This window comes from Haemorhous mexicanus, chromosome 5, assembly GCF_027477595.1.
Source record: "Haemorhous mexicanus isolate bHaeMex1 chromosome 5, bHaeMex1.pri, whole genome shotgun sequence".
Taxonomy (NCBI): domain Eukaryota; kingdom Metazoa; phylum Chordata; class Aves; order Passeriformes; family Fringillidae; genus Haemorhous; species Haemorhous mexicanus.
Genome location: NC_082345.1, coordinates 43,183,310 through 43,210,231, shown reverse-complemented (window position 1 = coordinate 43,210,231; position 26,922 = coordinate 43,183,310). Strand labels below are relative to the sequence as shown.

The 26,922-nt window shown below is 36.8% G+C and overlaps 1 protein-coding gene across 2 annotated transcripts; it reads left to right on the top strand.

The window, feature by feature from the left end:
- Positions 1–35: 35 nt before the first annotated feature.
- On the top strand, positions 36–26,400 carry XPOT (exportin for tRNA). 2 transcript variants are annotated; one of them, XM_059846976.1, is made up of 26 exons: positions 42–198; positions 2,602–2,710; positions 3,639–3,772; positions 5,565–5,647; positions 6,729–6,785; positions 8,248–8,317; positions 9,480–9,698; positions 10,268–10,452; positions 10,801–10,969; positions 12,221–12,457; positions 12,766–12,804; positions 15,295–15,357; positions 16,300–16,424; positions 17,304–17,448; positions 17,601–17,720; positions 17,903–17,997; positions 18,776–18,845; positions 19,140–19,378; positions 19,861–20,146; positions 21,357–21,546; positions 22,752–22,868; positions 22,953–23,068; positions 23,576–23,623; positions 24,528–24,599; positions 25,184–25,240; positions 25,769–26,400. In XM_059846976.1, the coding sequence occupies exons 3-26, from the start codon at positions 3,713–3,715 to the stop codon at positions 25,793–25,795; spliced, it is 2,889 nt and encodes a 962-aa protein (XP_059702959.1). In that variant the 5' UTR covers positions 42–198; positions 2,602–2,710; positions 3,639–3,712; the 3' UTR covers positions 25,796–26,400. The 2 variants fall into 2 exon arrangements, with proteins under 2 accessions (XP_059702958.1, XP_059702959.1); XM_059846975.1 differs by lacking the exon at positions 2,602–2,710 and having other exon boundaries at positions 36–198.
- Positions 26,401–26,922: the final 522 nt, after the last annotated feature.

The window sequence follows — 26,922 nt, the reverse complement described above, 5'->3', positions numbered from 1 at the left end:
TGGGGCACATCCCGGCGTGCTTCGCGGCCGGCCGGCTTGGCGGAGAGGGGCGGTCCTGCTTAGTCTTCTTCTCCTCCTCCTCCTCCCGCTGCCAGCCGTGGTGGCGCGGCCCGGCCCGGCCCGCTCCCTGTGCTCGTGGCGGCTGCGGAGCTGTGGGGGTGGGCGGGAGCCGGCGGCAATGGAGCACTGACCGGGAAGGTACCGGCGGAGGGGTGCGGGCAGGACGCGACACGCGGAGCGGGTGACTCAGCCCGGGGGGGAAGGGGCAGTGTGGGCTGAGCTGGCGGCGCCTGCGGGCTCCCTCGAGTCCCCCGGCCGGTTTCCTCAGCCCGGGGCCGCCTCCCCAGCAGCCGAGAGGCTCCGGGAAAGGGGGGAAGGCCCCGCCGCGTCCGCCTGGCCCAGCTGCTGGGCAACAGCGGGGGCTGCAGCCGACCGGGCCCCGCCGGTCCCGCCCTGCGGGTGCCACGAAAAATAGCTGTGTGTTTTTTTCTGCTAATACACGCTGTAGTCTGTAGTGCGGTTCTGCTCGCGGGAACTGCCGCCTCGGTGGCTGTCCATCCGCTATGGTTCTGGTGGGGAAAGGAAGGAAGAAATCGTAGGAGGGCAGCGTGCGGGGAGGGAGCGACCTCCCCGCACTTCTGTGTTCCGCTGGTCGCGGCGTGGTCGCGGCGGCGGTTCCAGTGCGGGTGGTGGGGCCCGGTCACTCCCAGCGGCCCGGGACGGCGCCGGGCAGGTTTAAGGACAGGCCGATGGCTGTGCCGCGGGGCTGAACGCGGGGGGCTGTGCATTCCCGAGTGCCTGGGCCGGCTGCGCTGCGGAGCCCTGCTGGCTCTTCCCAGCCACAGGAGAGCGGGCTCTGACCGAGTCTGGGGAGCGGGCAAGGAGGCCTTGCTCCTTACCGGAATTCCTGCCGGTAAAATTGTGCCTGAAATTAAGACCTCATGTCACTTCCAGAAGGAAAAACTTTTCTAGTTCAGTTGAAAAGTTGTCGAAGTAGCAGTAGTTACACAGTTGTTGGCTTTAACCACCTGTTCGGTCAGTGTAAAGGGTCTAGAGCCCAAAGAGGCTGTAAATATGCCCAAGGTTTGCAGTAAGCAAAACCGCAAAAAAGATTGTAAAAATGAATTTTAATGCCTTTGTTTTATTAGAGAGAAAACTTGAGGAAATTCAAATGAGGCACACCACTGGCTCCCCCTGTGTTACCGCATCTTGTAAATACTTAAAATGACTGCTGAACATGCAGCTTTTTGTAATTGCTGATTGTTCCCGTGGTTAGCATCTGTAGTTAAAATGTTTTGAATGCTTTCATTGTTGGGATATATCTGGATCCAAGTTACACACTTTGGCCTTGTCTGTATTGTTCATTGGGTAGTCTTGCCCAATTGAAGTGGGTTGAATTTTTTTTTCTGCCTCCTTTACACTATGAGAACAGTCTTTACTGTCAAATGTGCTTTTAAGTATTTAGTAGGGGAAAAGGAGTAAATTATTTTGATGCAACATAACTGTATGACTTTGCTGGTAGGGAACTGCAGCCTTCTAATTACTGTAAGATGAGTTTGCCATCTGACATGGTGTACTGGTTAACAAAGAATAATCTCCAAGTAAGTAAGACAATACTTTCTGCACAGCTGCATATTAACTATTAACGTCATCTTTTGCTTTTTATAAATAAAACTTGCTTTAATGACATATTTGATGTTATAGCCAAGTGCATTTTGTGAATTACTAGTACTATTAAAATCACTATTCCATTTTGCTTTTGAAGTGTAACTGGCTGGTTAAGTAGATACGTGGCAGAAAAGCTACCTGCTTAAGTGAAACCATGAGGCAAGAAAATCCATTTTATTAATTTTCTGAAGAGGCTCATTCAAATGTTTTAGCTCATTAATTGTCTTTTAGAGTTGGCTTGTCAAGATGAAACGGAGAAAAGGCTATATGATAGAAGTTGAAATTTTAAATACGCTCATGAGGCATTTAGAAAATTAGTAGGACAGATTGGCATTGCTGTTAGCAATAACAAGGGAAGGGAATACATGTTTGAGTCACGTTATTTTTATTAGCAAAATTTGTCACCCAGGTATAAATCATCTGCCCAAAAGATAAAAATGTACTGATACCAGCAGGTAAATATGCAAAAAAAAAAAATTGCCGCTGTATATTAAATAGTTGTATAACTCTGGACCGTACCCTAATCAAAGGATGAATTGAAAATAATTTCATTTTTCCCTACAGCATTTTACCCTTTTTTAGTCTCGCTCTTCTGGATGTTGATTATGGGGAAAACAGATTGGGGGCTGGGGCCGCAGAGGGAGAAGACTCAGCACAGCAGTTTAATCCCTAAAGATTCTGGCCCTGAGGGAGATCACTGTGACTAAGGCAGTCTGTGAGGCTTCGTTTGCCAGGAGTCATCACTTTGTTCCAGACTTTCTGGTTTCTGTGCTGCCAAAACCTGCAAATTTTTTTGTATGAACTCAATTTTATTTATTAAATTGCTTTTCATTATGCATAGTGTATTCTGTCTTGACTTTGGCATAGTATATTTTGTCTTGACTTTTCTATAAAAGTCTATTATCACGTTAAATTTTGGGCTCTCCTTTTCAGTTCTGCTTGCTGTTTCTTGTCACTGTGCCACCTTTCTTCCCGTGGGGGAGGGTGAACAGTAGAGCGTGCACGAGACACAATACTAAGAAATTAGAAGTTCTACCTATGGGTATGTAGGCAGCTTCAAACCACAGCTCCTTTGTATTTCATCTCTTCCTCTTGTCTCTTCCTTTCCCCTGCCTCCTACATACTTACATAACAAGGCCTGATTTTAGGCCTAATTGACTTTGTTATCATAGGGGGGAGGTGGGGCAGAGAACTGAAGGATAGATGGATTTTTGTCCCCTCTTATTATTTAACAGCATCCTAGTATTTGACAGAGAAGTTTTAATTTTTTAAAATTCTCTTATTCTCTGTGTTTTACTAGAGCATTACAGAACAGCCTATAGTGCCAAGGCATCTTAGAACATTTATCTAGCTCACTTGTTAATTTGATATTGAATTTTCTAAGTAAAAATCATTGCTAGTGAATCAGCACCCATTGGTAGGAACAGAAAACTTCTGTTAGCAACTTAGTGTGGTGTATTTTGTGGTTAATTTCTAAGACACTTGTATGTGCTTGCTTTAGAAAAAAGAGGTGTATGAAGCATCTTATCTATATTGGAGTTGAGTAGAGATTCTTTTTTGTTTTTTTTTGTAGTTAGGTTTGTGGTGGGGAAAAAAACCAGCGACCTTTCATTTAAGGAGTAGATTTCTGCTTATGTCGTATCTTGCTGAAACTTCTGCATGCTTGAAATTTGAATTTAAGCCTTTTAGCTGAATACTATACATAATGCCATCCTTCTGTTAACCAAGTTCTGTTTTCAAGAGAACTGAAATATATGGAGACTTTAAAGTTTCCTTATTCAGTACTAAATACAGTACTGTGAAAAGTTGATTAAAGGACTTTAGAATTACGGTATTTGTACTGTAGCATTCATGTTTAGTTAGAGTGGATTTTTTGAGGTTTGTGGGCCACCTTGTGTCATTGTTGCTGTCCTGGTTTTAGTTTTTCTTGTTCTGCTGAGCAAATAAATTTTCTCTTTCTCTATTTGCAGATGATTGTATTTTGCCCTCTAGAAGCAGCGGGCAAAGCAGTTAGGAACAGGAAACAACGAATATAGCAGTAGACATGGATGAACAAGCCCTTTTAGGGCTCAACCCAAATGCTGATGCAGACTTCAGACAACGAGTATGTAATTAATTTCCTCTTCTCTCTAATAAATGGAGATGGTATTGCAGTGCAAAAAATCTAATGTTTTCATGGGCTAGGTGGGGGTTTGTTGAGTTTGTTTTGTGAGCCAAATGTGTAGGATTTGTGGTGGCAAGTACAAAGTCACATTGCAAGCATGTAAGCTGAGAGGTATGTATTATCAATTCTGTTACATTTCAGTTTAATTGCAGTTAACATGCAGAGAATTTATTTTTCTGGACTCTGACTGTTTAAGTTTTTTCAGTTCTTTGTACTTGTTGCTCGACTCCTTACATAGATTGTCATAGAATGAAAATCAGCCACAGAAAGCAATTTGTTGAAATTAGCCTGTTGATTCTTAGATGTTTTTAACTATAATCTTAATAGGTTTAGTGTCTTTTAATGAAATGTGTGGGTTTAATTGTAGTGAAGCTTGTGTTATTGTAAAGTAGGTTAAGAAAGTAATCATGATATGTGGATAACATTTGCTGCATAAGAGATGATCCTATGAAAAGACATTATTATTTATAAAGCTATTTATTGAGTAATTATCTCTGCTAACTGATTACCATGTTGATTTAACTGTCTACAAGATAACTTCTAGTAAAATCTTCCAGGAGTGAGGATGTTAATACTGTGGTTTTGTGTTCGTAAAACTAATCCTGGAATGTTTGTAACAGTTACAGATTTGGTTTGATTTGCTAAGTAGCCTGTTAAATATATTGGTTCTGGCTATTTGTCCTTTTTAAAAGGATGGATATAGCTAATCTTTAGTGATCTGTCAATAAAATATCTTTAAAATAGGAAGCTTTTAGATTTGACCTTTTAACTATGCAGTCTGCCAAGTTTTGAAATATTTCATAGCAGAACGGGACCTTACCTTTTCACAGTCATGTAAGATGTAACATAAAGGAAGTATCAAACCATTTCTAGTAAAATAATACATTAAGTATAAGAAAATCACTAGTACTAACTACAGGAGGTGAATTCTTATTTTAGGACTTAGTTCTGAATAATTACTTTTGGAGATGACTTTATGAACTAATGCTAAAAGCAGCCCCTAAAAATATGCAACAGCCAAACCTCCCCCTTGAAATACATGCATTCACAGAATTGAAATAATGTTGTTAATCTAATTTCTGCTTCAAAACTTGCTTTAGTGTTCTGTATTACAGGGCACACCAAGCCTTAAAGCAATTAAGTCACATTAACTGTTGTCAGAAGCTGTTTAGGAGTCCTGATAAGTAATGTGATTATTTAAAATTTGGTAGAGGTTTTCTCGATTTCTGTAGAAGATTCCTATACTGACAGTTGTCCAGGTGGTTAGTTTAAATGTTTTTTGAGCTTGGGGTGTTAAATACAAGCAAAGTGGTGCAACAAAATGTTGAATTGTTTTCAGTGAAAAATCTAAATTACCACTTCTTTAGAATGTGTGGAAGGAATTGTAACTTGGCTGTGAACTTCCTCCTAAATGGAGAGGCCCTGAGCAAGCTGCTGTAGTCTAACTGTGTCTCTGGATGTTCCATCTAACTCAACACTTCTGATTCTATGACTTCCATATTCAAGTAAGAAAAATCTTTGTGTTGAATATGAAGTGGAAATGTGTACCTGTGATACTAGCATTTGGAAAAAAGCCTGCTCGGTGTTAATGTGATTAGGAAGCCACTGGAATGTACCCAAATAGTGTTGGTGTTTTGAAGAAGAGCAGTTTAAATACAAGGGAAAGTGTGAATGAGATGTATTGCTACGAGCTTTGTTCTTTTTAAAGTGAAACTTACCTTGATTTTTGCAGGCGCTAGCCTACTTTGAGCAGCTGAAGATATCTCAGGATGCTTGGCAAGTCTGTGCAGAAGCATTAGCTCAGAGTATATACAGGTAATGTAACTAATAATTTCTTATTGTCATTAGTAATATGTGTGGGTCTGATTTAACTGTGCAGCATAATAGGCAAACTAAATTGCTGAAAGTTAATATGGTCTTTGTACTATTTTTAGTATCATAGTTGGTCTGTGGTCTCTGTATAATGCTTTTCAAGGAAGAGCAATGTATAAATTAAACTCCATGTTAATTTAGGAGCCTAAAGACTCCTGGGTTTTGAAATTCTGGGGAAAAGAAGTGCTGAGAAATGCCCCCTGTGAGACTATAGGCTTTATATGCAGTCATCTCATAAGTAGTTCCTTGCCCCAGTTTTATGGTGTAGGCCATCCCATTTTTTAAGATGCAAAGCGTGTGTAATCACCACTATTTTTGCACGTAGTTGTGTATTTACATCAATAATACTAGTTTGTCATTGTTTTATGGAATAATTCAATTTGGAAGGAAATTTGAACAGTGCATATCTCCTGAATAATAGCAGTAGTTTATAGTGAATGCTTTTTTGTAAATGATTTATCAGAACTACTGACTCCATCAGAATGTGCAGTAATTAAAACCACATAAGATTAGAAATTATAATCTTTGAAATACACATTGTGGTTGTTGCAAGTTTTAGATAATAAGATGAAAAAGCAGTGTGGATAACAGAGCATGTGGAATGTCTATGCTTAATCTACACTTCAGTTTGTGTTTACCTTTGATTTTTAAGATGCAGAGTACAACTTGCACTTAGTGTAGTAGTGGGCCTCATACATACTATTGAAGCCTGACAGATTTTTGTAAGGACAGGATACTGTAGGTATTGTAGTTTTGTTTGTTCAATACTGAAATCAACCCATAACAAACAGGTGCCTATAGGAAAAAAAGGACTAGTATCAAACATAAATATTAGTTTTACAGTTGCTCATTTCTACCAGATTGACTACTTCACTATTTGTAATTTTTACTTTGAAGTAACAGCAGGAGCAGGTTTGGTTTTTTCTGGTGCCAAAGGGGCAATCTAATTGTAATATTTGAGGAATTTTTTTCTTCACAGAAATGTTAACCATAATGCTTCCAGTAACAGAATTTTCTTTTCTAGTGATGATCACATAAAGTTCTTCTGCTTTCAAGTTCTGGAACATCAAGTTAAGTTCAAGTGAGTAATTTTAATTGACACCATCCATATGCATCCATTTGATTTTCCCTTTTTATTCTGCTTGCAGATAAAATAGTATCTGTTCCCTAGTTGTGGCTGATGAGGTGTCTGTAGTCTGGTGCAGAGAGCTGTCTTGTATTTCTTTACCCTTTCCTTGGAGAGGTTTTGAGCAGCATGCTCTGCTCTCAGCTAGTCTAACACATCTATTGCCCAACACAGACCCAGTTAGCAAGGACTGCTTGAAACTTCACTATTCCTGTCTGGAGATTCAGGCCTTACTCTGTACTCTCACTGATTTTTGCAGCTGTGCTCTGTACTGAGCCTGGACTTCAGACAGAGCCCTATTCATTCAATAACCATGGCAGAGATGTTGAGAAAGTAGTCTTTTCACTGAGTGGTGGTTTCATAGAACCATAATTCTAGGGAAAAATACTTTTTAATACTATTAATGTCATTGCACAGAACTATATTTTTTCCCACTTTGGGCTCCCTTGGTCTGGAATTGAGCGTCATGGACTCTTAATATCATTGTGACTGCTTGTAATACACTGAACAGGTCAGGAATTTAGATAGGAATAAGATGCATTCTGTGATTGATTTTTACAGTTTGGTATGAATGCAAATGTTAAACACTTTTTTTTTAACCCAATTTTACCTCACTGTCTACTTTTCTCTGCTTGTTTCATTCCTGTCACCTGCTTCCTGCAGTATGCTTTCTCTTGTTTCCTGGTGCTTATTTTCTTTAAACATTTTCGGTGGGGTGTTTTTTTCTTCTCTTTAATGAATAGTTGGCTGTGACAGGAACACTAGAGTCCCATTCAGCAGTCATTTCTATTAAGGGCTCTACAAGCCTATAGCTAACTCTCTTTGCAGTAGAGTATTCTCAGCTTCACTAGTCCTAGCAGAGGTATGGCTAGTATTTGAGCTGGGCTGGATATAATGTCACAGTTTGCCAGGACTATATGTACCACATAAAGCAGAATTACTTCCTTAGGTTTTTTGACATAAGGCAGATCGTAAATGTAGTGTAGGTCAGATCAGTGAAAGACCTCTTATACTTAATAGTGATAGTCTTCAATGTGTAGTGAACAAGTTCAGGCATATACAGATGTTCCTTCCTTCTCCCCTTGGCCTATGGTGAAATGTTTATTTTTGTCAGGATCATAAGTCCTGTCCCTGATAGAGCAGACTTTTCCAAAATTTCAAGCTTCTACTCTAGTATAGGAGGTAGTAACGCCTCAAAATGTGATCCATTACTATGAGTAAAATGTTTTTTATTATCTTTGCCTTTGAGTCAGAATTTTATCGTGCAAATAGCTTTGTAGATTGCTGTCCTAGAAACTTTTCATTTACGTTAATGTGGAGCATTACATACCATATAAAAGAGTTTTTGCTTTGCTGAGTGTTGGTGCTTGCCATGGAGCACAGTTTTGTTTTGACCTCAATATTTTTTTTGTTTCAGATACTCTGAACTTACTGAAGTCCAGCAGCAGCTAATTAGGGAAACACTCATAACATGGCTGCAAGCACAGGTATGCATGTTCTTCACTGCAGTCTTACATGTTAGGCTTTTAGACTAACATAGGACATTGAGTATGGACAGAATGTTTAAACAGTTTAGCAACTAAACTGTTGTTTGAGTATAAGGATGGCTTCCTGAAGATATTTGGTATCTGATTGTTAAAGGTTTGTGGGAAATTTTTTAAATCAAGTGTAGTAAAGAAGTCCATGCCTGAACTTAGTATTAATTATATAACTCTTGCATCAGATAATGACTGTGGTTTAATCAATTGTGTATGAAATAAGGTGTATTAAAAGTTCCCCTTTAGAGAGGCATAATACAGATTCCTGATGTTCCTGAGTGTCTGGAGGAGAAGCAGGCCTGCTAATTATTTTTCTAAGACCCTACTGAGTGAGCTACTGTCTGCTTAGAGTGCTGGCAGATGTTTATCACTCCTCTGATAAACCATGTTAGTACCATGGCAGAGTATGAACTATTCTTTCTTGTGGATTAGTTACTGTAGCCAAACTTGTAGTATCAGCCCCACCCAGGAGTTTGCAGTCAGCAGAAGTATCCACTGGTTTGCCCATACCTGCCATTGTAGAGCTGTCGTTCCACTTCTGCACTGAAGATAAACATGGTTGCTCTGTAGAAAACTTAATAGTAGGAAATGGAAAGTAATACAACTTTAAAAAGAACAGATGATTATGAAATGGATTAAATGGCTCTTCTCTTTGTGGCAAACTGTTCTTTTTAGGAGTTTAAAATGAAAAGGAGACGAGATTGGTAGTGGCAGATTTTTCTCCCCCACCCTCTTAGATTTAGGAACTTCCCTTACTATTTGTAGCACTAACATCTAACACAGGTTGTAACTTTGACCAAACTGGCAAATGAGCTTTTTGTCTTTGAGTAGTTGTGGTGGTTTTTGCATGGGAGGCATTTTTGGAAGACAGTTAATGTCTTGCTCCTGAATGAAAGGCTTAGGACTGTATCACCCATAGAAAACATTTTCCCTATTGTAGGAAACTTTAGCCATTTTTTTTGTCAAATTCCTTGGAAATGTAAGGGTTTATTTGTTGGTCTCAGCCAGGAAGAGAGTTAGTACATGAACTACTACAGAGAGAGCAACAAATCTATAAGATTCTTCTCTAATTTATTGAGAATATATAGATGAAATGTCTTGTTTCTACCAGATGCTGAACCCCCAGCCTGAGAAGACTTTTATTCGCAACAAAGCAGCACAAGTCTTTGCATTGCTTTTTGTTACTGAATATCTCACAAAATGGCCCAAGTTTTTTTTTGACATTCTGTCAGTAGTTGACCTTAATCCACGAGGTGTGGATATGTACCTCAGAATCCTGATGGCTGTCGATGCTGAGCTGGTGGACAGGGACGTTGTTCATACATCAGAGGCAAGTTAATATTTTGCATTAACACTTGTTTTAAAATTTTAAGTTCTCTTACTTTAATTAGAGCAGAAGGTTTATAGATAGGCATTTTTTCTGTGGCAGCTCTGCCTTAGATATATTAGGTGGTTTAAATTCAAAATATTATGTTTAGCTTTGTTGTTTAATGCTTTTTATGATTTCATGCTTTTCAGCTAAATTTTTTTTTGCTTGAAAGCGTGCAAACAAAAATTAATCAACTGAGTTTGCAGTATAATGCTAGACTGACTCATTTTAAAATGTTAATGTTTTCTAGTGCATGTTTTAAGGGGTCCTAACCCCTTAAAGTCCTTTTAATGATTTAGAAAACTGCTCTTCTTTTTCTGCCTTTTTTTTCGGTGTTCGGGTGCTGTGGATAACAAAAGGGGAAACTTGGGATATTTTGGTTTTATTTGTTGGAAAGGAAAAAACATTCTCTTTAGGTTTCTGATTTGCTATGATGCATGATGTCTGGCATCTGGATACAAAAATGCTGCTAATTTGACAAGATGCTAATCTGTGATAGGACTGATTTTATCCTTTTTCTGTATTGATAGGAGGCTCGTAGGAACACCTTATTAAAAGATACTATGAGGGAACAGTGCATTCCAAGTTTGGTGGAGTCGTGGTACCAAATCTTACAAAATTATCAATATAATAACTCAGAGTTGACATGCCAGTGCCTTGAAGTAGTTGGAGCTTATGTATCCTGGATAGATTTGAGCCTGATAGCCAATGAAAGGTAAGAAGGTTTTGATGGAAAGGGTTTGCAAAGATCACCTTGGCAGTGTGCTGACTGTATAGGATGACATGTATAAAAGTCCTCCAAAGATGACTTTTAATTCTATCTTTGGAGTTTTGGGAATTTTAGGAGAGTGATTGTTTTTGCAAGCCAAGCTGATAAAATGGCCAAACTAAACACTACTCAGTTTGCTGTGTTCTCTTTAAAATGCATAAAATGTTGAGTTTTGTCAGTACAATAGAAAGAGGGTTGTAAAAAGACATTATTGTAAATATGCACACAAATGATATAAAGCTTCTATACAATGTTACTTTATATATATAAAGCTGAACTATTTTTTCTCTGAAGGTTTATAAATATGCTGCTAGGTCACATGTCTGTGGAAGTTCTCCGGGAAGAAGCCTGTGATTGTTTGTTTGAAATTGTAAATAAGGGAATGGACCCAATTGATAAAACAAAACTGGTTGAGTCTTTATGTCAAGTATTGCAGTCTGCTGGCCTCTTCAGTATTGATCAGGTTTGTGTATTGATTTTTAACAAGAGGAATGAGTCATAGGTTTCTGACAGTTCTTAAATAAGTTGATGCACAGAAAATTATAAAACAGTCCATAAGTTAGAGGGAAGTACTTGTGCTTCTGCATCAAAACTGAGTACTTCTTACAGTTTTCTCATACTTAAATTTAAGAGCTTGTTATGAATGTTCATTATTAATTTGAACACACAGGGTTTCATTCTAGAAGCAAGGTATTAAGTAACTCCCCTCTTCCTCTCCTAAAGCATGTTGTGCTTACTGTTAATTCAGCTCCTGTGTTTCCTTGTCTTGAATCTTCCCTCCTGAATGATTCTGTAATAGGTATTGTAGGTAATATAGCTGATCTAATGTCTCACCCTAAAAAATTCTGTGCATGATTCAGTAGGGCAAAGAGCTTTCTTAAGGACACGTATGCTGTTTTGCACGTGTGCACCATCAAACACGAGGCTTGAAATGCTTATCTATAAGCTGAAAAAGTATACCTGCTAACTAAACACACATTTTCTGGCAGTTGCCTTGTTTAAGGAACAGCTGTTCACTACTTGCCATGGAGAAAGAACAACCAGTCCTTAGGAAGCTGTAGCTCTTAGATTGCAAGGCTTTTACCTCTTACTTTTGAAGCCTTTTTCAAATTTGTATTCCTACTAATATAAATCTTACCTCAGTCTTTCTTAAGTAGACTTATTTTTCTTTCACTTTTGTATAGTTATGACAGAATCCAAAAGGTCTTCTTGAGGTGGCTGCTTTAGGGGTATTTCTTGATTCTGATCAATGTATTCTGCAAAGCATGCCAGAAATATTTAATATTAACTCACTCTAACAGGCAGTACTGAAAGATACTTGTTATCAGTATTTCTGAAGTGAGCTGCTGGTAATTCTTTGAACTTTTTCCATAGAAAGATTTTTCCTCTTATACACCCTAGAATTTATGGTAGGCACGTGCTGCTGCTTTTATTTTGAACCTTATTGCTGTAAAGATAGAAACAAACAAACCTGAAGAGATGAAGCAAGCTACTGTTGTGTAATGGAGGACAGACAAATCTGGCATTGCTTTAACTTTTTTCTCTCTCCATTCCCAGGGGGAAAAGAACCAATTGTAGGCAATTGGTAGTTTCCAGCTAGGAGACAAGTGTTGGTTTAATTCTATATACTAGACATGAGTAATACAGTCTGTAGTCTTGTATTATTTAAACATAAGCTGTGTTAGTATTTTTAATCAGGTGTCTTTTCTTGCAGGAAGATGATGTCGATTTTCTGGCCAGATTTTCTAAGCTGGTCAATGGGATGGGGCAAGCATTAATAGCTAGTTGGACTAAACTGATAAAAAATGGTGATATGAAGAGTGCTCAAGACACTCTGCAAGCTATTGAAGCAAAAGTGGCCCTGATGTTGCAACTTCTAATTCATGAAGATGATGACATCTCTTCTAACATCATTGGCTTTTGTTACGACTACCTTCACATCCTGAAACAAGTAAATACATCTGGCTTCAATGTAACACCAATTCTGACATGATTTAATTTGATTTTTTTTGTGAATATCTCATACTTTGTGCAAACTGACTTGCAAAATAGGTTTTTTTACTAATTAGCATTCAATTTCTCTAATGCCTGTGGTCATGCTATTTCTGTAGTGTTGTTTAGAGATCTGAAGGAGTTGAGTTAAATCTTGTGTTAAGGGGAAAGGCAGATCATATGGCTGTTAAAAAAGCAAGTCTTTCTCTTAGACAGTAATGAAGGAATAAGAATAGAAAAAAATAACACTTGAATTTTATTTTCCAGCTTTCTGCACTTTCAGACCAACAAAAAGCTAATGTAGAGGTAGGTATTTTTTACTACAGATTCTATACTTCAAGGACACATTAGCTCAGAATATTTCATTTTGCTGAAACAAATAATATTTCATTTTTATGCCTCAGTGTGTATGTGACAGTAATTAAAAGTAAGGACAGTGTGTTCCATCTTTTGCTAAGTAACTACAGTTGTTTCTTTAAATAGTAAGCCTATATTGAATTGTGTATGAAGATGAAAGCTATTTTAGTGCTGGTCTTCTCAAACAACCCTTGAGCATATGCTTGGCAAGCTCCTCTGCAGGGGATACTGTTCAAAGAATATTCTTAAATCTACCTAGGATTGGATTGACATAAATATAACTCATAAATATAACTCTTGATAATATAAGTTAAAGTTAAGAAAGAAGCAACAATTGAGAGATAACAATTGTAATTATGAGCAGTTATATGTTAAACATTACATCAACTATACATAAGGCTCAAGTAGATAATCTTAAATTTATATATAAAATATGAAGTTCATGTCCAGTTTTGGAAGGAGTAAACTTATATGGATTTTTCAGTCCTGTCGGCACCAATGTAGATGTACTGATTTGGATGTTGAACTGGTTAGATTGGTGCAGTTATTTCGTAAGTTCATACAGCTAACAGGTTTGATTCCTTTTCCTTTACAAAGAAAACTGAATTCTGTACCTGTTCTAACATGACAAGTTGAATTTGGATAACTGTGGTGTAGAGTATCTTGATTTCCTCTTGTCTAATGTCTGTTTAATTTGGATTAGGTAACACAAAAAGAGAAGTTTGATAATAACACTGAATCTTTTTATTTTTGTGACTGTCTTTTGTTGTTACCGCTAGATCAAATAATGTTACTACTGCAGTATACTTAAGACACTAAAAGCTACAATATGTTACTGCTGTGAAATATGTTGGTTTAAGTTGCTTTCATACTGGAGATTTTAATGTTGCAAAAATTTCTTAATTTTACTGAGCTCTTCTTGAGGATTTGTGTTAAACAGAGAAACAATCGTAACAAATTTTTTTCTTTGATCCACCTCATAATCAGAAAGTAATGGGAAATAGTCTAAATCTTATTGTTGTTTGCCTTAAGCTTTACATTTTGTGCTTAGCAGCATTCCTTTAAGGTTTTGCATTTTAAAGTATACACTTTCAACTTGTTCATTATTTGAACAGGAAAAAAAAAGGGGGCTTGTTTCTTGTGCCTCTGAAGTTCCAAAGTTTTTTCTCATCAGCAGGATCACATTTTTAGTTCTTAGAATGACAGGTCTTTCTAAACATTTTTGGCTGCAAGTGTATTGCATTAATGTTTAGCAGTTATTTTAATTCTTAAATATCACTTCTTACAGAGAAGCAGACACTTCTCACAGGTCATGGTGACACTTGGTGTCAAAGTATCTATTTCTGCAAGTCAACCAAGAATTTCACCTCAATAACTTATGTTTAATCCATTGGTCCATTTTGGTGTTGATGAATTTCACGTTTTGCAGTTAAAATGAAAAACAGTAATCATGGTTTATTTGTCAAAAGTTTTTTTGTTTCATTTTGTTTCATTTAGGCTTAAGTAGAGCTAAGGTCAAGCCTTTATAGCTGCTTTAGGATGTACCAACAGTCCCTACCAAGGTTATATTGCACTTCATTGCTCTAATTGGTCTGACAGCGTGCTGCTGCAAGTTATGGACAAAGTGTAGAGAGACCTTCCCATTGAGAGACAAGGTGCAGAAGGGGCTCTCTTGCTTTCTAAACTCCTCTAGAGAGAAGTCTCGGTGCAGCTGGATCCAGTCTATCTCCCAGACTTAGTCAGTGGTTTATGTATAAAGGATTGTGTAGGTGAAGCTTTTTGCAACTTTGTTCTGTAGGATTAAGGATGGCAAACCAAATCTATAAATGATTGATTTTATTGATGATGATAATGATTAGGCTAAAAGACTCAAATCAGAAGTATTTACCCATGCAATGGATAGTGGTTACAGGTACTACAGTATAGTATACTGTTTCTTGAAGCAGTGTTGAATCAGCAGTATTAAAGATGGCAAAACAATATTGAATACAGATGGATGTTAACACATACCAATTACTGTGAACTATTAGAGAAGTTGATGTTATAGCTAAGCTGACTTATCCCTTTAAAATAGTATCTTGGACAACCTGTTTAGTTTCCTCTGCCAAGTTCAGTCATCTTGATTGTTTTCCATGTGAACTGAATAGCACAAATTACAAGCAGGAAGTAAAGCTAGATAATACTATCAGAGACTAAAAGCTCCAAAAGGTCTATGCTGTCTGTCTGGAATAGCATCTGTGTATTGTTTGGATATAATCCATCTGTTTTGATTTGGACTGTTAACTTCTGCTAAACCTCTGAAAATAATAGTTTAAAAGGGACTAAAAATATTTGTAAACACATAATACTAGCTACAATGTTTTCTGTACTGTAGTATTTTTCATTATTGTTTCTTATAACTTGTCTGCTTCTATGCTTATTGTTCTGTTTTTATCCTAGGCAATTATGTTAGCTGTTATGAAGAAGTTGACATATGATGAAGAATATAATTTTGAAAATGAGGTATTGTGTTGTAGGAATAAACAGACACATGCAACTTAATTATACGCAATAAAACTTGCTCACACTAAAAAATATGTATTTTTCTTAGACTGAAGATTTAAAGGTAGGAAGCAAGGGTCCACAGGCTGAGGTTTTTTCCAATATGGAAAGCTTCTGGGCATGTCTGCATAGGACAAAACAACATAGTAAAGGTGTATCCAAGCCAACTGAGTTTACAGTGTTTGTGGCTGTATTTGTACAGAGATATTCCAAGGCAAATACAGCTGTACTGATGACTAAACATAGCTGTTGAGGTTCAGTGCAAATTGGCATGTTTCTGTCTTGCAAAAATACATGAGAAATACTGTGTAATGAAACTCTCAAAAGAAGTGCTGCTTGAGCTATTGGAGACAGTCAGACATCTGCAAAAATGAGCTGTGGGGTAAGATCTTTGATTTCGTTTTCCTTCCGTGCTTAACATCTCTATCAGCCAACAGTATGTGAGACAGACTTCGTCCCAGGCTGTTGAGAGAGCAATAGTCTTAAAAGGGTTAAATTAAACTGTATCTAGTCCATCATAAAAGTTGTCAGTCCAATTTTAAAACTAAGCTAGTTGCTAAGAAAGAATGTCTTTGAGGAGTGAGTCAATTTTTAAGAATTGGGTCAATGAGGCTTTGCCAAGAGCATTTTCTTTCTTGTACTTTTGGCTGGTTTTCATTTTGGAAAGCCTTTTTAGTATGTTTCTGGACTGAATGCAGTGGATCTCAACATACTATATCCAGCCATAAAAGGAGCCTGCTGTTATGTTACAAGAGCACTGGATGAGGATTATTGAATTCTCTGAGTGTGCTGTACTGGTTTTGTATGTACATGTTTTTGCTTTAGGTGTATTTGTCTAAAATAGTTGTGGATGAATTTAAACATGAAAATAAGGACTTCACTGATGTGAATTTTTTTTGGTAGGGTGAAGATGAAGCAATGTTTGTGGAGTACAGAAAACAGTTGAAACTGTTGCTGGACAGACTTGCTCAGGTTTCACCAGAATTACTGTTGGCATCCGTCCGCAGAGTTTTTAACACTACACTTCAGTAAGCTGGGGTTTATAACTTGATTTGTATGATGCCTTTTTGGGGTTTGGTTTTTATTTTCCTTTTGTAAACTATCAGTCTGTAGTGAAATGTGTGATGCAGCAAGGTGAAGTCAGTTGACAGAATGAGCTCATTACAACTTAACGATAAATATGGCTTTGTATCATCTGTTGCTCAGCTCCTTAGAAAGAAAAAGCTTTCTTTTTGTAACCTTAAATGGCAGCTTTTCTTTCCTAGAGATGTTTCTTGATATTTGTCACTTGCCTATACATCACCAGCTGTTTGGAGAGGTGTTCACTTTGCCACATCTCATAAGAGTGTCCTTGAGGTGTAAATATTATGTATTATTTTTATCAGTAAAACAAGGTTGGATGGGGCGGGGAGGGGGGGCGGGAATCTAAGTATTTTTGTTAAAAAAAAAAAAAAAAGTCGATCTAATCCTAGAAACTGCACACAAGTAAAGAAACATTACTAGTTCCCTGGCTAGGAGGAGAGTTTTGTGTATACAAATAGAAATCCAGTATTGTTTGTGGCTACCTTGTACCTTAACTGAGTCTCTTATGTGAAGCTGAATGACTTTTCCTTGTGTGTAGGTGTGTTTGCATCTAAATAAGCACAATAGAAGTCTGTAGCTTTCAAGTGGAAACCGGCAAAAGAAAGTTGCTGGTGATCTGATGAGAAGGTGGTATTTTTGAGGATAAAGTCTCTCAGATGCATCTTGAATAACTGCCTGAGCCTTCCAGTGTTTAACTTAGTTTAAATCTGTTCTTTTTATGCTGTGCATCTGAAGAAGGCTCAAAAGAAAATATTAACATGGTATAATTGTGAATATTTCATAAAGTACTAAAGACTATCATCATCTTCATATTCTTTCTCTAGGAACTGGCAGACTACACGATTTATGGAAGTAGAAGTGGCAATAAGGCTGCTGTATATGTTGGCTGAGGCTCTTCCTGTATCTCATGGTGCTCATTTCTCTGGTGATGTTACTAAAGCTACAGCTTTACAAGACATGATGAGAACGGTAAGCATGTCTTGAGAGCTTTTAAAAAGTGCCACTAAAGCCTAGAATGTTTCAGTTCAAATGGCTCAGCGTAATTACCAGCATGTCACTTATGCTGTAGTTAGGTTTTCTAAACAGCTAAAATACTAACTTGCTAATGCTTTTATTTGTAGCTGGTGACTTCTGGTGTTAGTGCCTATCAACACACATCAGTGACCCTGGAATTTTTTGAAACAGTGGTTAGATATGAAAAATTCTTTGCTGTTGAACCTCAGCACATTCCAACTGTACTAGTAAGTTTCATCTCATTTACATTTTTAACTAGGTGAAACTAGTTAAGTTCTTTAGACTTCAGAAATTTTCCTATTCTCTGAAGGTTCCTAAGGAAGCTGGGTTTCTTAAATTGTTGAATGATTAGATATTCCCCCCTGCTTTGTTTAGACACTCTAAGACTGAGATGCTTTATTGATTGCAGATGGCATTTTTAGATCACCGTGGTCTTCGTCATACAAGTCCCAAAGTACGGAGTCGAACAGCTTACCTCTTTTCCAGATTTGTCAAGTCTCTTAAGTGAGTAAATAAATGTATCCAAATGGCACTGAATTTACTAGATGCAAAACTTCTGTATGTCCCAGTTGTCACTGGAACAGCCTACGTTTCAGATGGACTGCAATGAAGTAAAATACCAAAGCAGTGCTCTAGCAGCATTGTTCTACTGTGTAATACTAAGGTAGTAGTGGAAATATTTGTCACAGCACAAAGAAGTGGAATACATATGCCTGGTATATTTTGATCAGATGTTAAAGCCAATCAACAATATAAATGTCTTTTCTACTTTTTCTCAGTAAGCAGAGCTGAGTGTGAGTGGATCTAGAGACTTTCAAGAGTAACTATTCCCTGTCCCTATCCAAAATTTGAATTCTTTTGGAATTTATGCTGATGAAGCTTACTCAGTATATGAGTCCTTTAAACAGTCCTGTCCTTTTGGTTTTATTTCACAGGCATGCATTTCATTTAGAGGCAGAAGAAGCTCAGAGATGGCTCAGATTTCAGTATGCTTTTATTTTTCCAACTGTTCAAAATACTTCACTTAAATGATGCAGATTTTTTAAAAATGAGGGAAAGAAAGAAATGGTTATTTCCCACTATGCCATGTATTTATTTGGCCTACCACTGGCATCATACCCATAAGCTAGATTTTTCTGCAGCAGTGCTTTGATATTTAAAGGGGATTCCTATATGGAGAAGGCAGTTTTGCATTTAACTTCACAGTTTACATAAAGTATCTTGAAACCTGTAAAAATGTATGTGCTTCTAAGTAGTGTTATGTACTTGTGTTTTACTTCAGTAAGCAAATGAATCCCTTCATTGAAGATGTTCTGAATAGAATACAAGACTTGATGGAACTTTCTCCTCCTGTGAGTATTTGCAGTAGGTTTTTTTAATGAGTGAGGCTTGCACTTACCGGTGTGCCTGAGTACTTGCTGAATTGTAAGCTTAGCATGCAGACATTTAAGCACAAATAATTATCCTGCTTTTTTGAGTGAGATCACTTGCACACTTTACTTTTGTACCTAATTGTAATAATCTTGCTTATGTGGGTTTCTGGGAGTATAGGGTAGAGATGGATGTATATATAGAAGGCTATAAACTGAGAAGACAGCCTTGATGGCGGACACTTGGTGAATTATGCCTGTTATCTTCCATTGTAGGAAAATGGCTACCAGGCGCTGTTAAGCAGTGATGATCAACTTTTCATTTATGAAACAGCTGGAGTGTTAATAGTTAATAGTGAATACTCTGCAGAAAGAAAACAGGTTCTGATGAGGAATTTGTTGACTCCACTGATGGAGAAGTTCAAAGTATTGTTAGAAAAACTGATGATGGCACAAGATGAGGACAGACAGATGGCACTGGCTGACTGCCTCAATCATGCTGTTGGGTTTGCTAGGTAGGTACAGCACAATAACACTGTATGTTTCTGGTTTGAGTAAAAGGGAAATACAAAGGCTTTACTGGGAGGAGGGACTGAGATTTCTATTTATTGACCTAGAAAGTCATCAGTGGTTGTGGAATTTGGGATAGCTGAGAAAATAAGTTAAGTCCCCTTAGAAGAATCTGCTTTGGATATATATACAGAGAATATTGAGCAAGTGCATAATGAATCAGCATCTATTTCTTTGCTCAAAGAATTGCACGGAGCTAATCTAATCATATGTCGTTGGTAAATTGTTAGAATTTAATTCTCAGAAACTGCCAAAGTGATGCTACTTCATATGAAATTGTTCATTACTTCCACTGTCTGGCTCCCAGTTCATGAAATGGAGTATTGTAGTTTAGTGCCTGGGTTGGAAAGCATTTGTTCTCAGTGTTACTGCTTCTTCATTGTACTGGAATGTGAGCTTATGTAAAACTTGATGTGTGCTTTTACAGCCGGACCAGCAAGGCTTTCAGCAATAAGCAAACTGTAAAGCAGTGTGGATGCTCAGAGGTTTATCTGGACTGCTTACAAACGTTTCTGCCAGCTCTCAGTTGTCCATTACAAAAAGAAGTTCTGAGAAGTGGTGTCCGCACTTTCCTTCACCGCATGATTATTTGCCTAGAGGAAGAAGTTCTTCCGTTCATTCCCTCTGCCTCTGAACACATGCTTAAAGATTGTGAAGCAAAAGATCTCCAAGAATTCATTCCTCTTATAAACCAAATAACAGCTAAGTTTAAGGTATAATAGTGCATAAGCTTCTCAGGGTTAAAGTCTTGCTGAGAGATCTTCATTTCTAGTTCCAGAAAACCAGTTGTGTCAGAACCCTCCCTAAAATTTTGTAAGTGTATTTTGAAGGCTGCTATTGGGAAACATTGTTTTTGATCGCAGTCATATGTTGCTGCACTCACAGTGATTAAATGACTGATTTTTTTCTTTGATTAGTCTTAAATGTTTATATTGTGTTAAATTTTTTGGATTTGATATTTTAAAATATTACTTGCATCACAAATTTTTCTTATTGACACAATTAACTTCATGCTCTCCACCGAAGTTTTAAGCTAATGTTGCAAATTAGCTTACAAATACACAAGCTTTGAAGTGAATTATCATCTTTTATAATGAGATTTCCAGAAGATAGAGATACAGAAATATCAGATATGTGTATAAGGAGGAATATAGACTTATATCTGGGATAACAGATAATTAAAAATAGCCTGTGAAAGATAGGAAGGTAAAAGAAAAAAGTCACAGGAGCAAGGTGGGACAAATACCATGTGAGGTGTAATGTTTTAAGTCTGTATGATACAGTACTATTCTTATTGTGACATGGTAAAATAAAGATCCTAGCTTCTACAGTCTCACCTTGAAAGGCATAGCAAAGAGAAGATAAAAGGTTAATCTTGCCTAAGCATTAACAAATTAACATAGGAGTTGTTTCTTTGTGTAATTCTGATGTGACTGAATGGCAGACACCTTCAGTTTTTCAATTCATAATTAATTTAGTGCCCTTACATATATTTTATGCTAAAAGTGTTGTGACAAGTTTATTCTGTAATGTCAGTAGGAAAAATTTAGTAATCCTTAAAGAAAAGTTCTATAGAAGCTGGCCTGTTGGCAGTTTTAACGTCTTAGAGATGGTATTTCAGGATATTTGAAATTGTCTGTCTGAACAGAAGAATGAAAAATCCTGAAAAACCTTTTCCTACACCAAATGAGGCTAGACAGGACTAGTTATTTTTGTGCAAAAGGCTTAAAACTGGTGGTGTGTAAGTCAAGGTGCAGTAATGTTCATGGTGACCCTGCTGCAACTTGCTGTGTTGTAAGTAATTATATGAAATTACTAACATTAAAAGTGGATCCAAGCTGAGAATTCTAACAAGATTTTAGTTTTAACGTCTTAATGTTCAATTTCTCTTTTTGAGCTGACACCCTCTTCTGATCCTCACAGACACAGGTTTCGCCTTTTCTGCAACAGATGTTTATGCCACTACTTCATGCTATTTTTGAGGTGTTGCTCCTTCCAGCAGAAGAAAATGACCAGTCTGCTGCTCTAGAAAAACAAATGCTACGGAGGAGTTACTTTGCTTTTCTGCAGACAGTAACTGGCAGTGGAATGAGTGAAGTCATAGCTAATCAAGGTAAGGAATCAAGTTTCTCAAAGGATAGTACTATGGTTATTCTCACCTACATTTTATTTAAGAAAATTATTAGCCCAGTTCCTGGCAAGTACTATTACCTATCTTACAATAGAATGGATTAATGGAAATACTGTATTCAGCTTGCCTGATTCAAATTACCTGTTGTACAGGAATTTGGGGTTGTGAAATCAAGCTATAATAGGCATATTCTTCCTATTGATCTTTTCAGCTTAATGTGATCACTCTGCCTGTTAAGAACAGTGTATCCTGTCTTCCTGTATCATTGTACTCTGGTGAATTGGAGATCCTACACTACATACCAATATATAGCAGTGTTCAGACTGCTGGGCAAGACCTCTCACAGATGCCCCTATTCATTCTGTATATTTTTGGAAGGACACATCAGTAAATCCTCTAAACTTCTATTACTGTTGCCTGATCTTGTTGTCTATGGTGGAAGGCATCATGTGGTGTAGTATATATGTAGTTACGAGGTTTTCCTCACCTTTACTGGCCAGGTGCAAATTAATTATTTTTCATGGTGGGAATTAGAAGTCAGACATCTAGTTGCTTGATACGTTAAGTGATTCTTTCTATTTAAATTCCATCAAAGTGGATAGGGACTTCAGAAAGTTTAAAGTGTCTCATCTGGTAAGTGAAGCTCAGAATTCCTTTCCCCTGTCCTAAAATGGGGGTAATACTGCTGAGACAGGAAGTAGTGAGAGCTTTCTTGAAAGAGGCACTTGGTAGTTGTGATGGGCCAAGAAATTTTTAAAGAGGTCAAACAAATAAGCATAGATGCAGCACAGAAATTTTAAATGCATGAAAAATATCTCATATGCTGCAAGATAAGCTAACTACTACAGTGCTGCTGAGTTTTAATTAACACTTCTAAGTTGGGTAGAGAGAACAAAATTTGTATTTGTAAACAGGTCAAAGTACTGCCCTCACCTTTGTGTGTGTTAAAGACCAGAAGAGCAATTTAAATCTCCAAACTTAAAAAAAAAAAAAAAAAATTAACCTAAATAAGAGTTGTCTTGCATCGTAGGGGAAACTTCCCAAAAATATTTGAGATTTGTGCAAAAAAGAGCTATTTTGAAGTTGAAGCATATCTTCCAGGTCAGTATTTATATAAAATAGTGTATGAGTACCAAAACATTTTAGGCTGCAGTTGGAAGTGACAAGTTCATTTTAATGTGTTTAAGGTGCAGAGAATGTGGAACGTGTGTTGTTCACTGTCATTCAAGGAGCGGTGGATTACCCAGATCCTATTGCACAGAAGACTTGTTTTATTATTCTTTCTAAACTGGTGGAGCTCTGGGGTAAGAATGTCTTTCCAGAATTCCTTTCCATCTGCTACTACCCATGAAGAAGTAATCAAAATAGAATTTTTTTTTTCTTTTTAGGCGGTAAAGATGGACCAGTAGGTTTTGCAGACTTTGTCTACAAGCACATTGTTCCTGCATGTTTCTTAGCACCTTTGAAGCAAACGTTTGACTTAGCAGATGCCCAGACAGTACTGGTGTGTATTATGGATTTTTTTTTTGCATTCATTCCTATGAGGCAGACTGAAGCTAACAAACCTACAATTGCCATGGGGTACTAAAGATTGTCATCTCAGAAATAAAGTCCCTTAGGTTTTGCTGGATTTTTTTACATTGAGGTATCTGTATGATTAATTATTGAATGTTCTAGTAGTGTATCCTGTAGTATACCTAGGCTCAAAATCAATTGGAGATCTAAGTATTTAACATTGATCTGCATTACCTATTAACTAATGTTCAGTGAAAGCAAATACACAGAGTGGGCTGTTCTCTAGTTCATTTTGGATTCAGCTGTGCAGAAGATTTTCTGATTTTCTGATGAGTGGAGCAAAACCTGGAAGGTCAAGACTTAGCATTGTGTGAGGGGAAAATGAAGGGATAATGGCATGAACTAGCCCTTGTTTTGGGTCTCATTAGGTTCTTCAGCTTTGAATAGTGAATCAGTAGACCAATGCACCAGTCTAATGCTCTGTATTTCGTTTCAGGCTTTATCAGAATGTGCAGTGACGTTAAAAACAATTCATCTCAAAAGGGTAAGCTTCATCATACTTCACAGGGAATAATAATAGGTTTCCTTCTAGTAGTTTTATCAATTTCCAAAAGTTAGATACTTACTAGGATGAATTCCTACTTTACTGTTATATAAAATAACAGGATGATCATAATGCTGTGCATGGATACAGGATCCAGTTGTTGTACCTCTTGATAAAATAATGCAAAATACTGACTCTTGATTAAAGAGAAAAGTCTGCTCACTTTGCTGTTCTAGTTCCAGGGTAATTTATGTGAATTAGTTAAGCTGATTCACTTTCCCTTGGTAGATCTGTTGGATTATGTTTGTATTCTGCCAGTTTGTGCAGTAATCTCTCCTGTACTGAAACTTATCTGATAAATATAGGTAAAGAAAACAAGAACTCAAGTGTTAATCAAAATGTTTGTTTCACTCAAAGGTTTGGATATTGCATTTTATTATTGCTTAGTTCACTGCAGATTACATAGTCAATGTTACAAGAGAAGTACTGTGTTCATCTTCTCTTGGCTACTGCATTTCGTAATGGGAGTAGCATGGTAAAGCAGTAGGCAGATGCTAATACCCCATTATTTTATTTCTTCCAAATGTCAGATAGTGAAATTAGAGTTGCTTCCATAATTAACTATCTCTTACAGCTGACATGTAACAAACTGTTTGGCTTTATTGTATTTCTTCAGTGCAATTTTTAGTGCATCTTTCTTCTGTGTAACAAAAGATACCAAATTGCAGTAGAACCTTTAATGCCAAGATTGAGAAATCTTTTTATGTGCTAACAGCTGAGAATAACTTAAGCATTTGAAAAGCATTCATTTTCTGTGAAATGGTGTAGACCACCATACAGTATAGGGCTATGATTTTTCCATCTGTAAAAAAAAAGCATGAAAATGTGTACTGCTTTTCTTTAGGGTCCTGAGTGCATTCAGTATCTTCAGCAAGAGTATTTGCCTTCTTTGCAAGTTGCTCCTGAGATAATCCAGGTAGGAGTTCCTAAAAGAGGATTTGGAAAACTCTTTTTAACAATCATAAGTGTTAAATGGGGAGAAATGGATATTTGGATATTTGAAAAGTTAACCTCCTTTCATCTCACATTAAAATTTACTCAGTTATTGCATATGAGAATAGGATTAATTTATCACAAGGAATAAAGATACTGCAAGGGTATCTTGCAAAAAAAAAAAAAAACCAAAAAAAAAAAACCAAAAAAAAAACCAAAAAAAAACAAGCCTAGTGCATGTAACTGTCTAAACAATCTTCCTACTTTAATTCAAATTTTAACTTGAAGATATCCTTGTAGATAGTCCCATTTCTGTCTCCTCAGCTAAAAGTGAACGAGATGTCCTGTATTTAAAAAAAACCAAACAAACAAGCCACTAAACAAATAGAGTGCATTTGGACTATCATATCCTTTTACAAATTTTTATCCATAACATGCTTTTCTTCAGTTGTACATTAGGGAAAATACAAATTAATACCAATGGCTTTACATATGAGTGTGCTTTGTTGCTTCACTTAGTTACTTCTCATTTATTGCTTTTAGTTATCTCTTTGTTTTTTCTTACAGGAATTCTGTCAAGCACTTCAGCAGCCTGATGCTAAAGTTTTTAAAAACTACTTAAAGGTATAAAGATTTTTTTCTTTCAATAGCTTTTATTTCCATTTGAACTTTACCATACCATTCAGTCATAGTAGTGACTTGAAGTAAAACCAAAATACTGAATTATTTAGTAGTTTTCAGTAGATTCCTTTTGGGAATCTCAAAGGAGCAAAGCAGTTAATTGGAAAGACAGAACAAACTAAAACAAACCTGCATCTTTAAAATTGTCACTCATTCTTAGCACCTTGCCATCTCAGTAGTTTGATATTCTTGTGGCTTTTGTTTAATAGCAGAAAAAGCAATAATGTGATGCTATAATTGTAGAGAGTGCCAGAACAGATCATTTTGAGGGTGTGAGCATAAACAAATAACACCCCTTAAACAAAGAGCATAAGCAAAGCACCCCTTAACAAAGTCACATCCTGCAACTTAATGGGTTAACCAGTATGTTAAACACAAAAATTAGCTCTGTCAAACAAATCCTCTTATACCTCAAACATTCCATGTCTTACATTTCCTTTGTCTTAATTTTTTAAAAATAATTTTTTGCAGGTTTTTTTCCAGCGAGCCAAGCCCTAAGGAAAGTACTGGAATCTCATGTACCTGTTTCCATAATGCAGAACTCTGGTTGTTAATTTATAAAAATGCTAACTCTTGTGCCATTCAAACTGGTCTTGTTTTTAAGAAATGTTGCTTTGTGCTCACATCAGTATGTACTTTAACCTTCTGCAAAAAAGAAATGCAAATTCCCCACCTGTGTCTCAGACATGAAGGTATGTGACAACATGAAAAATTATCTGTATACACAAACTTTTATTATGTATAGGATGAGTAAGCTTACACTGTAACACATACAGCAAGGAAATGACACTTATTTTTTAAATTAAATGAATTAAATGTAAAAATACCTTCAGACCATAGCAATGGTTATTAAAATGTGTACATTTTTGATACGGAGTAAAATGTTTTAATAAGACATAAAATTCATTTGTTCATGTATGGTGACATGAAAATAAAACAATCAAAGTCCTTCTTGTAGATAGTCATTTTATTGAAGTTGTCTTAATGATAAAATATATATATACCTCCTATAAAGCAGATTGGTGTAATAAATGATTTCACTTAAAAGTAGTATCTGGTTCTATCTTTTTTTTATAAAACCAATAAAATTTGATGCAGTGAAATGTCTAAGTCTCTCTGAATCATTTTAGCTGAATCTTTAAAAGCTACAGCATTCTTGAATCTTTTGGCTGTTATATCTGAGTGGAACCTGGCAATTCTTCTGGTGCTTAGGTAATAGATTATATCGCTCCCTTGCATGTGGAAGATGCTGGCAGAAAGAAAGAAAGAATTCCATTCACTGCAATATTTCAGTAGCATCAATGGTCTATACAGAGACTTTTAGTAGAATGCTTCTACTTTTATTTTTTTAATTCACTAACATGACAGGTTTTTATAACTATCTCATAGGGGCAGGGGAAGGTTTGAGTCTTGCCATGCATGGGATTTATAACACTTTCCTCATGAACTAATGTCCATAGTAAAAAGCTGACTTACCTCTAGTGTAATCAGATGAGCATTTTTCCCAGACTCGGTGGTGCTGTGTTCTTCATTCACTTTAATTGAAAAATAAATGGGAATGTGGGTCATAAGCAGCATCCAGAATCAGAGTGTGGTGATGTTTTGAGCATTTTCATTTTTCACTG